Source organism: Phocoena phocoena, chromosome 4 (assembly GCF_963924675.1).
Source record: "Phocoena phocoena chromosome 4, mPhoPho1.1, whole genome shotgun sequence".
Classification (NCBI taxonomy): domain Eukaryota; kingdom Metazoa; phylum Chordata; class Mammalia; order Artiodactyla; family Phocoenidae; genus Phocoena; species Phocoena phocoena.
In genome coordinates, this window is record NC_089222.1 from 14,016,419 (window position 1) to 14,030,628 (window position 14,210).

General features: G+C 39.6%; 1 protein-coding gene across 1 annotated transcript in view; it reads right to left on the bottom strand.

The window, feature by feature from the left end:
* Window positions 1-13,824, bottom strand: part of MRPL3 (mitochondrial ribosomal protein L3) — a 45,004-nt gene extending 31,180 nt beyond the window's left edge. The window contains exons 1-4 of the mRNA XM_065876525.1: window positions 13,616-13,824; window positions 12,423-12,607; window positions 11,298-11,389; window positions 9,322-9,420 (exon numbers count right to left, since the gene is read on the bottom strand). Of these exons, the coding sequence (XP_065732597.1) occupies window positions 9,322-9,420; window positions 11,298-11,389; window positions 12,423-12,607; window positions 13,616-13,707 (468 nt within the window). The 5' untranslated portion in view covers window positions 13,708-13,824. The remainder of the gene's footprint in view (window positions 1-9,321; window positions 9,421-11,297; window positions 11,390-12,422; window positions 12,608-13,615) is intronic.
* Between the last annotated feature and the right edge of the window lie 386 nt (window positions 13,825-14,210).

Below are 14,210 nucleotides of genomic sequence, written 5' to 3' on the forward strand. Positions count from 1 at the left end.
GAACTGTCCATGTTCTTATTAAAGCCAAATCCTTCACTGTGTACTGACTGCTACCTCCTCTCACCTACTCAATGTCTTTACTCCTGAAACTGTCCCCACCATCTTCTTACTCAACAATTTCCCCCTTTCCACTCGAACTTTCCTAGCAGCATAAAAGAATCACAATAACTCACATTAAAACACAAACCTTTCCTTGGCCACATTATCTCCTCCAGCTAATCTTTCTGTGCCTGCCCACGACAAGGTTTTCATCAGGGGCTTCCAGCCCCTCGTACTCAATGGAACGTGCTGGTCAAAATCACCAAATGCCCTGGTCACCATGAGCACTGCTTGGCACAGGCAGCTGCTCTCTCCTTGGAAGGCCTCCACTCCACTTCCAGCTACTTACTCCCTGGTTCTTTCACAGGCTAATGACCCACTTTTCTAACATCCACCCCAAATTCTACTCTGAACTACAAATTTTTCTGCCCAATTGCCAAGTCAACATTTCACTTTGATGTCACACAACAAGTCAAGCTTAACTCGTCTAAACTTGAACTCAACACGTTCCTGCCCCGCCAGGCCTGCTCTCCTCGTCTTCCCAATCTCAATAAACAGCAGCTCCATACTTCTGTTTAGACCAAAAATTCTATGGTCACCTACAACTCTTCTCTTTCTCACATCCCATGTCCATCCATGAGCCATTCCTGTAGCCTCTATTTAAACACATAGCCCACATCAGCCACTTCTCACCCCGACCCCAGCCAGCCGTATATCGTCTGGATTATTTCAGTAGCCTCCTATCACGTCTCCAACTTCTATACTCCTGACCCCCTGGTATGTTCTCCATTCACAGTTGGCATGATCCTTCTAAACTCAAGTTACGTTAGTCTCCACAATGGCCTGCATCTTGTGCAGAAGAATCGAGTCCTAAGTCCTCACCATGGTTTCCAAGGTTCTACACCACCTACTCTCCTCCCAGCTTGGCCTGCCTCGGGGACAATGTGCTCCTTACCAGTCTAAGAACTCACTAAACAACAGCCTCAGGTCCTTTGCACATACTGGTCCCCCTGCCTGGAATGCCATTCTGCCAGATTTTTTTCCCTTTACCTTTTCCTCTCCATAGTCTTAAACTGTCTATGCTATTTACAACTGCAGAAAATGTCTGCCTCACTATTATAGGTACACAGAATAACGACCTGACTTACACACATCATGGAAAGATCATCACAATAAGTTTAGTGAGCATCCATCATCTCATATAGATAAAAAATTAAAGGAAACGAAAACAAATGTTTAAATGTTTTCTTTGTGATGAAAACTCTTAGGATTTACTCTTAACTTTCACATATAATGTACAGCAGTGTTAATTATATTTATCATGTTGTACATATATCCCTAGTATTTATTTACCTTATAACTGGAAGTTTGTACCTTTTGACTGCCTTCATCCAATTCCCCCTCCTCCATCACCTGCCTCTGGTAACCACAAAACTGAAATCTTTTTCTATGAATTTGTTTGTTGAAGTATAATTGACCTATAACACTGTGAGTTCCTGGTGCAAAACAAAGTGATGCAATATTTCTATTACACAATGATCACTATTATAAGTCTAATTACCACCTGTCACATACAAAGATATTATGTAGTTACTGACTATATTCCCCACACTGTGTATTTCATACCCATGACTCATTTATTTTGCAACTGGAAGTCTGTACCTCTTAACCTCCCTCACTTATGTCTCTCCTCATGCCTCTGCCAGATTTCTGTATAATATGCTCCCTCACTTCATTCAGGTCTTCACCCAAATATCAACTTACCTTTCCTGATTATTCTACCTAAAATAGCACCACTTTCTGTCTCTTGCAAAGCCCTCAGCACACTTTATGAATCTTCAAAGCACTTCCCTCCATCTGTCACAATACACATTTTTTAGTTGTTTATCTTCTGTGCAATAGCTTCCCTGTCTCACCCCCAAGCCCACCAAAATGTAAGCTTTTAGAGAGCAGAGACTGTAGTGGCTGCTCCATCCCCAGCTCCTCGCAGGTCCTACTGTCTGCTCTTCCCTCCACCCCTGCTTTTTCGTTCTGCTATTGTAAATATCCTTGAATAGAAAAAATCCTTGAATAGAAAACTTTATGGACGACTTATTTCCTTACCATAATGCCCTGTTGTCTTTTTTTTCTGTTTTAATTCTTAACTCTTGATATAGATACTGTAAGACTTACCAAAAAAGCTGTACCACTTCCTGATGTGAAGAGCCTCTTTCATGAGAATATAAGCAATAATATTTATCTTCCTGCTGTTCCCTCTCCCTCTGCTTCCCCTCTGATCCTAAACGAAGCACCTGCAGGACCCCAATGAGCCACAGTACTCTACGTATGCTTACCTGTGCCTGCCCATGCCAGTCTGTTGGCCTATAATCTCCCCTCACTATGTACTTCCAAAGCTCACTGAAAGTCTGTTAAATACATGTCTAGTCCCAGGTCCAGTGATAAGCCACACTTATCTGAAGAACATGTATTTGAATATGCAGCAAACTTCAGGTACTTGCTAATTTCAGTTTGAAGTAAGAACTGTGCCCCTTTATAACTTACTGAGTAGGCTGTCCTCAGCTGACATGAAATTGGGTGGCATTGGCCTATAAGCAGAGAACTTTAGTTTTTGGATCAGTCCGCAGCCCCCCGAGAATCTCCCTGGAGCCCCCCAGTGGGACTGTGCAACAAATACTGAACAGCTCTGCTCCGGATGTCCACAGAAGATTGTTCTCCACCTCACAGGGTCCCCTCAGGAAGCTATCCTTTCTTCCAACAGTGATAACATACATTCACTCCAGTCATTCTTTATGGTTTCACTTCCCATATGCTGAAATCTAAGACTGATATTCAACATCGCTTTTACCAAGGCCCCTGCTTTTCATCCTCAGTCATACTCACTTCTTCCACAAAAGCAAACATAAAAGTTCATTTAAAAATGTGGCTCCTTGAAAAAGAAATAAAAAGAAATCCAGACTGGAAGGGAAGAAATAAAACTATCACTGTTTGCAGATGACATGATACTATATATGGAAAATCTTAAAAGATGCCATCAAAAAAACTATTAGAACTAATAAATGAATTCAGTAAAGTGACAGGATACAAAATTAATATATAGAAACCTGTTGCTTTTCTATGCACTAACAATGAACTATCAGAAAGAGAAATTCAGAAAACAATCCCACATGCAATTGCAAATTATCAAAAAAATAAAACACCTAGGAATAAATCTAGCCAAGGAGGTAAAAGACACTTGGACAACTAAAAGACACTGATGAAAGAAAGTGAAGATGACACAGAGAAATGGAAAGATATACCATGCTAATGGACTGGAAGAATTAATACTGTTAAAATAGTCATACTACTCAAGGCAATGTAAAGATTCAATGCAATCCCTATCAAAATACCAATGACATTGTTCACAGAACCAAAACAAAAAATCCTAAAATTTGTATGGAAACACAAAAGACCCAGAATAGACAAAACAATTTTGAAAAAGAAGAACAAAGCTGGAGGTATCATGCTCCCTGATTTCAAACTATACCACAATGCTACAGTAATCAAAGCAGTATGGTACTGGCACAAAAAGAGAAACACAGATCAATAGAACAGAAGAGAGAGCCCAGAAATAAACCCACACTTAAATGGTCAACTAATCTATGACAAAAGAGGCAAGAAAATACAATGGGGAAAAGACAGCCTCTTCAATAAATGTTGTTGAGAAAACTGGACAGCTACATGCAGAAGAATCAAACTGGACCACTTTCTCATATCATATACAAAAAATAAACTCAAAATGGATTAAAGACTTAAATGTAAGACCTGAAACCATAAAACTCCTAGAAGAAAACATAGGTAGTACAATCTTTGACCTAGATCTTGGCAAATTTTTTTTGGATCTGTCTCCTCACGCAAGGGAAACAAAAGCAAAAATAAATAAATGAGGGGCTTCCCTGGTGGCGCAGTGGTTGAGAGTCCGTCTGCCGATGCAGGGGACACGGGTTCGTGCCCCGGTCTGGGAAGATCCCACATGCCGCGGAGCGACTGGGCCCGTGAGCCATGGCCGCTGAGCCTGCGCGTCCGGAGCCTGTCCTCCGCAACGGGAGAGGCCACAACAGTGAGAGGCCCGCGTAACGCATAAAAAAAAAAAACAAAAAAAAACAAAAAAAAATAAATAAATGAGACTACATCAAACTAAAAAGTGAAGGAAACTATTAAGACAAAAAGACCACCTACTGAATGGAAGAAAATATCCACAAAAGTTATATCTGATAAGGGGTCAAAATCCAAAATATACAAGGAATTCATACAATTTGACAGCAAAAGAAACCCAACAACCCAATTAACAAATAAGCAGAAGAAAAGAATAGACATTTTTCCGAAGACATACAAATGACCGAGACACTTGAAAAAACATGCTCAACATCACTAATCATCAGGGAAATGCAAATAAAACCACAATCAGATATTGCCTCCCACCTGTCAGAATGGCTATTATCAAAAAGACAAGAAACAACAAGTTTTGGAGAGGATGCGGAGAAAAGGGAACCCTTGCACACAGTTGGCAGATATGTAAATTGGTGCAGCCACTACGGAAAACAGTATGGAGGTTCCTCAAAAATTAAAAATAGAAATACCATATAATTTAGTTACTCTATTTCTGGGTATTCTTCCAAAGAAAACAAAAACACTAATACGAAAACATATATGCACATCTATGTTCCTCACAGTGTTATTTACAACAGCTAAGATATGAAAGTGACCTAAGTATCCAACGCTAGATGAATGGATAAAGATGTGTATATATGTGTACACACACACACACACACACACACACATATATACACAATGGAATATTACTCAGCCATGAAATCTTGCCTGCAACAACATGGATGGGTCTGGAGGATATTATGCAAAGTGAAATAAGTCAGATGGAGAAAGACAAATACCATGTGATTTCACTTATATGTGGAATCTAAAAAACAAATGAACAAAGGTAACAAAACAGAAACAGATTCATAGATACAGTGAACAAACAGGTGGTTGTCAGAGGAGGATGGGGTGGACAGGATGAGTGAAATAAGTGAGGGAGGTTAAGAGGTAAACTTCCAGTTACAAAAGAAATAAGTCAGGAGGATGAAATGTACAGCATGGGGAATATAGTCAATAATGTAATAACTTTGTATGGTGACAGATGGTAACTGTGAGGATCATTTTGTAACGTACAGAAATACTGAATCACTATGTTGTGTATCTGGAACTAACAGTGTTTTAGGTCAATTAAACTTCAATAAAAATTTTTAAAATGTGGATCCTTAAAATTATTTTCCTGATGTACTGGATTCAGATTTATTAAATTTTAGAACAGACTTCAATTTTATTTTTGACCTTCACATATTCCACATGGTAACTTAAAAACATTATTTTATTAATATTGGTTTTTAAGTATTCCAGGAGGCTTATGAGAAAAATCCTGTACTTTTTTTAGTAATACAAAATGGACAAGATAAACATCTTGACTAAGTAACTATAGACTGAGACATAAAAAGGACAAAGGTAATACATACTTCCTGATTATCTTCCAATTTCACTAAAAGTGAATAATTTTTTTCTTTTAAAATCAAAATATCATAAAACTAATTGGGTATCTGCCCTGAGAAAAACCAGATGTTCAAGTTGAGTTGAGTCAACAGCAGTGTAACAAAGGGATTTTTTTCCTCTAACTTCCAAATAAATGATTTCAAAAGGCAATTTAAAAGACTGACAGCAGAGTCACACTTGGATAATTCTATCTGTGAGGTTGTCTTTTTTCCTCCCTCTTCAGAGTTCTCTGCAATTATCCTCCTCACAATGAAGATGCTTCTCTGCTCCTAAGATGAATTGATTTAACCATCTTTAAGGCCACTTAGCTTCCTTATTCAAAAACACTATGTACCACATCAGTTTTTATTTATTATAAGGTACACAAATAGCAAAAGCAAAGCAGTCTAGTTTCTTGGAGGCATAAATTCTTTACAGATTAAAAAAAATAACATTCTAGCCCTATTAAAAATAAAACTGATTCAATCAACTCATTTTAGAATGCTTAACTATTTAATATTACCTATTCATAGGTGTCTCTTCTCTCTCTCAAACCCTCTATAATCAATCTACCTGCAGTTTCCCTGAGGGTTACAATGTGCAAGAGAAAGTTTGTATACTTTTAGTTTCAAAAATCTTTTTCCTTTCTGAACCAAAATGCTTTACTTTTAAAGAATTCTAGAACTTCATTTTCACATCCTATTCTGATGAAAAGTCATTCAAAGACAAAACTTTTTTCTTAATATTATAATACATGACCTCTGGTCCTAGAAAAATAATATCTTGAAGGATAAAAGGGCCTTTGTAGCACTTCTATACCACAGTAGTGAACAGTTTTAAAAGTTTATGTCAGATAAGTGGTTAAAATTCACCACAGTATAAGTATACAGCATCCAAATCACCCTGCTGTGCTATATATTCATTGGTGAGATAAAGCTTAAGGTATGAAGACCAGAGTCTCAAATGTCAAAGTAGAAATAGAAGTACTATCGTTTCTGTAATAGTTTAGTTATTATGTTATTTATTTATTTTTTTGCGGTACGCGGGCCTCTCACTGTTGTGGCCTCTCCCGTTGCGAAGCACAGGCTCCAGACGTGCAGGCTCAGCGGCCATGGCTCACGGGCCCAGCCGCTCCGCGGCATGTGGGATCTTCCCAGACTGGGACACGAACCCGTATCCCCTGCATCGGCAGGCGGACTCTCAACCACTGCGCCACAAGGGAAGCCCTAGTTATTATGTTAATAAGACTTCATCAATAAGATTATCTTTATCACTAAGTAAAATAGAATAAATTGAGCTGACAAGTTCATTTTTGGAGGGGAACTTTTGTTTTTTCTTAAAAACTAAAATATTTGAGAACCAATGTGAGACTTAGAACTGGGAGAGAATTCAGAGACCATCAAGTCCAATTCCTTGTCTTCATGGGTAAGAAAATGGCTGTTCAAAAAGGTGGAGTGAAGGAGCTACTGGCAGTCATGGAAGAGCTCAGCTCTTCTGATCCCAGGTCCACTCATTTCCCACTACCGCAGTCCCAAGGAAGTAATGTTCACAAATAGGCTGAAGCAGAATGGATTATCCCAACAGGACACCTGACTTACAAATACCAAGGCTGTAGAGTCATAAATTTACAAAATTGTAATGAAATAAAGATGACAGTCCTAACAAAACACAGAAATACAATCAATTAGAAAACAGAGGTGTCTATCAAACTGAAGAACTGTTCACGTGATTCACAGGAAGTTGGGCAAATATTTACACACTTAAAAATTCAAACATTTGACATTTAAAAAAAATGTTTCCCAAAATATCACATTGTGCTTTTAATTACTGTGGTATTATCTGAACCCTGTAATTATTAGGCAATAATCTGTCAGGAATAGCAGATATTACTATGAAGGCTTAATGAAATATAAACTAACTATACTACCATAATATGCAAAAATAGCTAAGTCCTCTAATACTTACGAGATAGGCCTATTAAACCATAGGACTCCAATCAGCGCCAATTTGCTGATCAGTATATACTCATAGGACAATTCCACCTGGATTTTCTAAAACACTTTAAACACGTCTTTCCTCCAAAGCATCCCTTTCCTTGTCCCTGTCCCAAGTCATGGCATGAGCACTGACCTGCTGGGTTTTCTTCCCACACGCTCACACTCACCTGGTCTTTTATAATCCCTGCCTCTTCCAAGCCCAATGCAACTGCTCTGGGGCAAAAGACTTTTATCAACTCTCCCTGAGGGCTTAAAACAACCTCCTAAATGTCCTCCCTGCACCTGGCATCTTCTAATTTAGTTAACCACGATAACAATTTGACCACTGCCCTGGTTAAAGAATTCAGAAAGTTCCTCAAAGTTTACATGATGAGGTCTAAACTTGTTAGCTCTCCATCCTGACAACCCCACCTGTCACACCTTTATCACATTCTCCCTGACTGCACACTAAGATCGAGACATATGGCCCTTCTCTTTCCAAGCACCAATGCTCTTCCATGCATCTGCTTCTGCAGAGCCCACTCTGCCTGGCATGCCTTTAGCACCCACCCTCCTTTCTGGTCTCCTCCCTGTGAAACCTCCTAGGATTCCCACAAGTAGAATTGGCCAATGTGCTTGTTGCACTTATAGTACTGTGTTGAGATAGTCAATTTATTAGTCCACCTTCCCTATGTATTCCCAAAGGGTGGATATCAAGACACAATTAACAAAGTAAGGCTTTCAGAGTCTAACTGTCACTCTACCTCTTATTGGTGGGTGTCCCTGAGGGAGTTACTTAACTTCGTTATCTTTAGAGTCTGAAAAAGTAAGTTAATAAATGTAAAAGACTTAATGCCTACATACCCAGCATGTAATAAGTGCTCAAAAGTTAACTATGACAAGGAAATAGGAGGCAATCGATAAACACTTGTTAGCTTTGACAGCTGCACAGAACAGGTTGTCTCCTAACTTTCATTCATGTTCATTTCATAAATAATTTATAATGGAAAAATGTTAATCTAGAGACAAGCAACATTTTAGTAAACCTAAAGATGTTTTAGCAGCCATTAGTGAAAACCATCACCATTTCTAGAAAGGCATTCTCTGCTTTTAGTCATCCTCAACTCCGCCAAAATACTAATTGTGCAGATTTTTTTCACATTTAAACTACAAACTCAGCATTCTATTAGTATTCTACTTGGGAAATACGCTTTACTCAGAAAAATCTGATGTGACTTCATACACAGCTTTCTTCCCAATACTGAAAACTTCTAATATATGAAAAATTAATCCTCACATGCTGTTGGAGTCAAGAGTTGAGACAATTTAGAAAAAAAAATGAAAATAAACATAAAACAACCACAAAATAATCAAATAGCTACCATCTTTTGAGTGTCTGTTACATGCCAGGCACATGTGAAAAGTCTCACGTAACCCTGGTAGCAAACCTCTTATTAGGTAAGTAGTATTTTTATCCACATTTTACATCTGGGCAAATACTGAAGCTTAGAAGGTGAAGTTACTTGTTCCAGACAGTGAAGGGAGGTACTGGAGCAAACTCAAAGTCTCCCAGACTCCTGCGGTCAGTAGCTCTATCAGACTGCCTCCCCCCAAATCCACAGTTCACCTCCTGGACAAGTCTGTGGCTATGGGATATCCTCAAAACTTAAAAGAATTCAGAATCTCAAAGAATTCAGGTCTAAAACTAATGAAATGCACTATTCTAGGAATGAAAGTGCACCCTTACATGGAAACGTGATACAGTTTTTCCTCCTACAGTCAGGGCTGCCATTTTTCCATTATGATTTTCCTTTGGAGTATATTTTAGGACGTGACAGTCTCGTACCTAAAAAAACAAACATAAAAAAACTAAGTATGTGCCAGGACACATGCTAACATTACATACCAGCCACACTGAGGCCCATCCAATCCATCTTATCTCACCATACCAACCACACTCTTAAAAAAAACACTGTCAAATACTGAATATAACGCAAACAGAAAAGTGCATAAAACACAAATATACAACAAAATGAGTATTTATAAAGAAAATATGCATGTAACCACTACACATGTCAAAAATCCCCCAAAGCTCTGTGTCTCTTCCCAATTCCCCCCTCATACCCATTCCTCCTCCCCACCCTTTTTACCCCTAGAGCAGTGGCTCTCGAAGTGTGGTCCCCAGGCAAGCAGCATCAGTCACCCGGGAACTCTGTGAAAATGCAGGTTCTCAGGCCTCAGCCAAGACCTACTAAATCAGAATCTCTGTTTTATAAGCCCTCCAGGTGATTCTGAGGTAAAGTCTGAGAAGAACTGTCCTAGAAATAACCACCTCTCTTGACATTTATGGTAATCATTTAACTTTTCATTATAATTACTACCTTTGAAAGTATTGTTTAATCCTATAGTTCAGTGCTGCCTGTTGAACCTTTATGTAAATGGAGTCAGACCACATATACTCCTCCATATTTTCCTGCTTTCACTCAAGATTCTATAGGTAAGGTTCTCCCATACTGTTGTGTGCGGCTCTATTCTGTCCATTTTCACTGTCACCCAGCACTCCATCATGTAAATACACCATGATTTATTTACCCATTCTACCATGATGGACATGGGAGTTATTTCTACTTTTGGAGTATTAAGAGTAATGCTGCTATAAATCATCTGTTCACATTTTCTAGTATCACTCAGGAGTGGAACTGGGAGACCACTGGTTCACGTACCTCAACTTTTCCATAATGCTAAACTATTTCCTAAAGCAGCTGTACCAATTTACAATCCCACCCATCATTCCTAAAAGCTCCCAAAGTTCTGTAGAGTTCCAGAAACTATACTCCTTTCCTTGATCATTCAGAGTCAGTAAAAACTTACTAAGGGCTTACAGGCCACCTGTGCCTGTCAGCACTGGAAGCACTTACATGCATGAGGTCTCATTTTACTCCCCATCACCTCCCTAAACGCTTGTCTAAGGCCTGACTCCAATATGAACTGAGCTGTTCAAAGTGATCTGGGCAATGAAGGTCTCAACTTTATCAGTGATCTCTTTGTAATAATGATAAAGACAATAACAGCTAACATTTATTGGACATTTAATATTGTTTAAAATTTTAAGTGCCTGACATTTAGAATCTTGTGCAAGCCTCACAATAACCCTTTGAGGGAGATCATAGTGATTTCTCCTACAGAATAAAATTATTCTTTTACAGATAAGACACAGTGCTCCAAGGAACACAGCTAAAAAATGGCAGAACCAACATTTGAGGTATTCTGGTTCCAGGGCCTATATTCTTAAGCATTAGCGCTTAACCTTATCTCAGAGAACAAAATGCTACTTCCCCAGACAAAAGTGTTACATTCTGAGTTAGTAAAGAGATCAAAATTACAATTTTGAATTGAAAGAACTCCATAAATGAAAATAAGATGGGACTGAGATTTTTTCTGATTATGAATTAAACTAGTAGATCTGTAAGAAGCTAGATTACAATTTTTTTTTAATTAATTGCCTCAGTTATCCCAATGCCAGTATAAAGAAAGCCACCACTCAGGCATGAGTGAGAACATTCACTGACACCATCAGAAGTAAAGCTCTTTTACAGTATCTATGCTCAACTTTACCTCTTCTTCACCACAGTCAAATGTTTCAGGATACAAATATTGCCCATTTAGGTTTGCACAAATAGATCTCAGCACACACACAGATTTGTTACATCTTCTGTTTCTTACCTGAAGTAATGTGACCACGTGCTTCCGACCATCTTTGGTCCATAAGGGCATCATGCCTAACTTCATTGCAATAAGGCCTACTCTAGAGGAACCTGGCAATTAAAAACAAATCAATACTCACACAGACTTTTCAACATTTGTCAACATGATACAACGGTATTTCCTAAATTTTGCTTTCATATAAGGAGCAAGCAGATAAGAAACATGCTGATATATTCATACTGTAAAATACAACTGTTCCTTACAGATATAAATGCCTTCAGCCATGCCTGACATAATATACTGGTACTCAATAAATCTCTGTAAAATAAAAAATATAAGAAAACCGTACAAAATAAAGAAAATAGTTAAACTGATATATTCTGGTATTTAAAATAGTGGTATTAATAGAGGGCATGATAAATCCATCATTGTGCTTTGCTTTCCTAATATCAATTCATATCCAACCTCATTAATTAGGGAACATCTACTACTCAAATTCTAAGAAGTTAGCTGGTGTTATTGAGATGACACAAGTGGTCATGTTGCTAAAATATGTCAGCATCCACCATGACACTCAGATTTGTTGCATAAATTGATAAAGTTGCTCCACTAAGAATTCTAGCCATTAAACAATTCAACAGCCACAATAACCCCCAACCAACGGCAACTCCATGAACAGGAAAGGCCTTATGCTTTTTGGTCTGGCCACACATGGATTTAGCACTCTACCAGGCACATAGAGCTGATTCTGGGGTTATGCTTGGCAGGCATGGAGTGGCAGAATACCCCAGCTACAAACGTCTGTGTGATACATTACAGTTTAGATCACACTCTTCCAGTTTTTCTTCCCTGATTTATTTTATATTATTTTTCATCTGAAGAAAACAAGAAAACGTTTGCAGAACAATTCTCTTTTCACCTACAAAGCAGTTTCTTGAGGAAGTCTTGATGATCATTAGACATTCACTAACAGTAGACTAGAATGCTGGAAATATACTTGCAAACCACAATGAAATAGACACACTTAAGACATGAAAAATAAATTAAAGAGATGATAAATTGATTCAGAAGTCACTACGATTTTTAATGTGCCAGCCAGACAGTAATTAGGCGATGAGAACACAACATATACAAAATAACCACCTGGTTCCCAAGGATGTATAGGCCACGGCTCATCTTTCAGAGGACAGAGTTTACTTGCTAATTGGGCTTTATTTTCATCAGAGACCAACTGCTTAACAAAGGGAACATTTTCTTCAGAAAGATGCTCATCCCACCAAGTACCACTCTTGCCATGAAGACTTCTAACCAAAAGCCAGATGTCTGTTCTGTAAAAATAAAAATTAGAAAACAAAGCACAATTCAAAAGGTTCCCCACTTAATGTACAAAGGGAGGTCACATGAGTTGGAAAGTGTAGTCAGGGCCTTTGGAAAGGGTTTGGATTCTGTTCTAGTTTTTTCCCTGACATTCCTCATGATAATAATGGGGCTCATATTTCAACTGTTAATAGTTACCCTGGAGGAAAAGTTCTTCCTCTTCTCCTCTGGGATAAACAGATTTCTAACAGAGTAGTCCTATGTAGACAAGAGAAGCCACAGATCCATTAGAACATGTACGTTAACAGTTTACATCCAGTAGAGGTGACAAAATGTGGGGTTACTGATCTTTCTCTGATAAACCCCTGTAATGACATGGCCTTGGCTCAGAGTGGTGAAGAAACTGGGTGTGCAAATTCTAAAATCCATAAAAGACATGACCTGTGACTAGCTGAACACACCAAGAGAGACCTTACAGGACGGAGGTCAGGAAAGAGATGTGTAATTCTTGCCAGGAGGGTCAGAAAAGAAGTAAATCTTCCTGCGATCTATCTCTTTTGTATGCAGGTAGATACGTCCAGGCTAGAGTCTCAATTTTTCACTTATTAGTTAAGTGACCTTGGGCAAATCACTTTTCTCTAAGCTTCCCTTTTACCTGCAAAGCAGAATAATGATAGGACGGGAAAATGATGGTATCTGTAAAACGGATGATAGCAGCTCTAAGGTGAGGCTACATGACGTAAGGAGCCTAATGTTCCTAAAAGAACATTTATTACACAGTAAACGCTCACTAATTGGCAGATAATATTATTGCTGTTGGTAATGCTTGTTTTAATGCTCATCAGCATTAAAAAGCAAAAAAAAAACACACCTCCAATCCTTCAAAGGGCACGTCCTTAAAGCAATTATTCTTACTCTTCAGGCCTGCACGGAACCCCCTCCTACCCCACGCCGGGCCAGGCCACAGCCCGAGGCCACAGGTGCAGGCACCACGCCGCACCCTCGTCCTCCGCACCCACCTGTTCTCCGAGGCCCGGTTAGCGCCCAGGCCGCCCGCGCCGCGGTCCAGCACCCGTGCGCCGGTCCGAGCCAGCAGCCTCCAACCGGGCATGACTAGGCCGGAAGGGCGCAACCCCTTCACCTCCGGGCGCCCCGCCGCTCCGCTTTCAGGGCGTCCCAGCGCCGGCAACCCAGTCCGCACAGCCCTCCCGAACCGTTCAGCCGGCCGCCCCCCACTGCCCTTTCGGACGAAGAGCTAAAGGAGCCACTTCCGGTCCTTTCGCAAAGCGCGCCGGTGCCGAGGTGAGCCCCGGGAACTAGAGTTCCGCCTCCTGAAGAGTCCTACGTCGGGGTCGAGTCGGCTGGGGAGGGTGGGGTCTGACTGACTCGGCTCTCCAGGGGTGGAAAAAAAAGGATGCTCGGAGTTTAAACTTTAGGAGAATGAGGCGAACTAGGGACAGGCTTCCTAAGGAAACGAAATCACTTCTAAGTAATGTCTGTTGTGGGGCAGCTCATTGTACTGAGCAGCGCTTGATAATCTTACATTGGCTTACGTTCAAAACAGCCCTGAAGGGAGGTTGTTATTTTTGTATTATAAATGAGGGCACACAGACT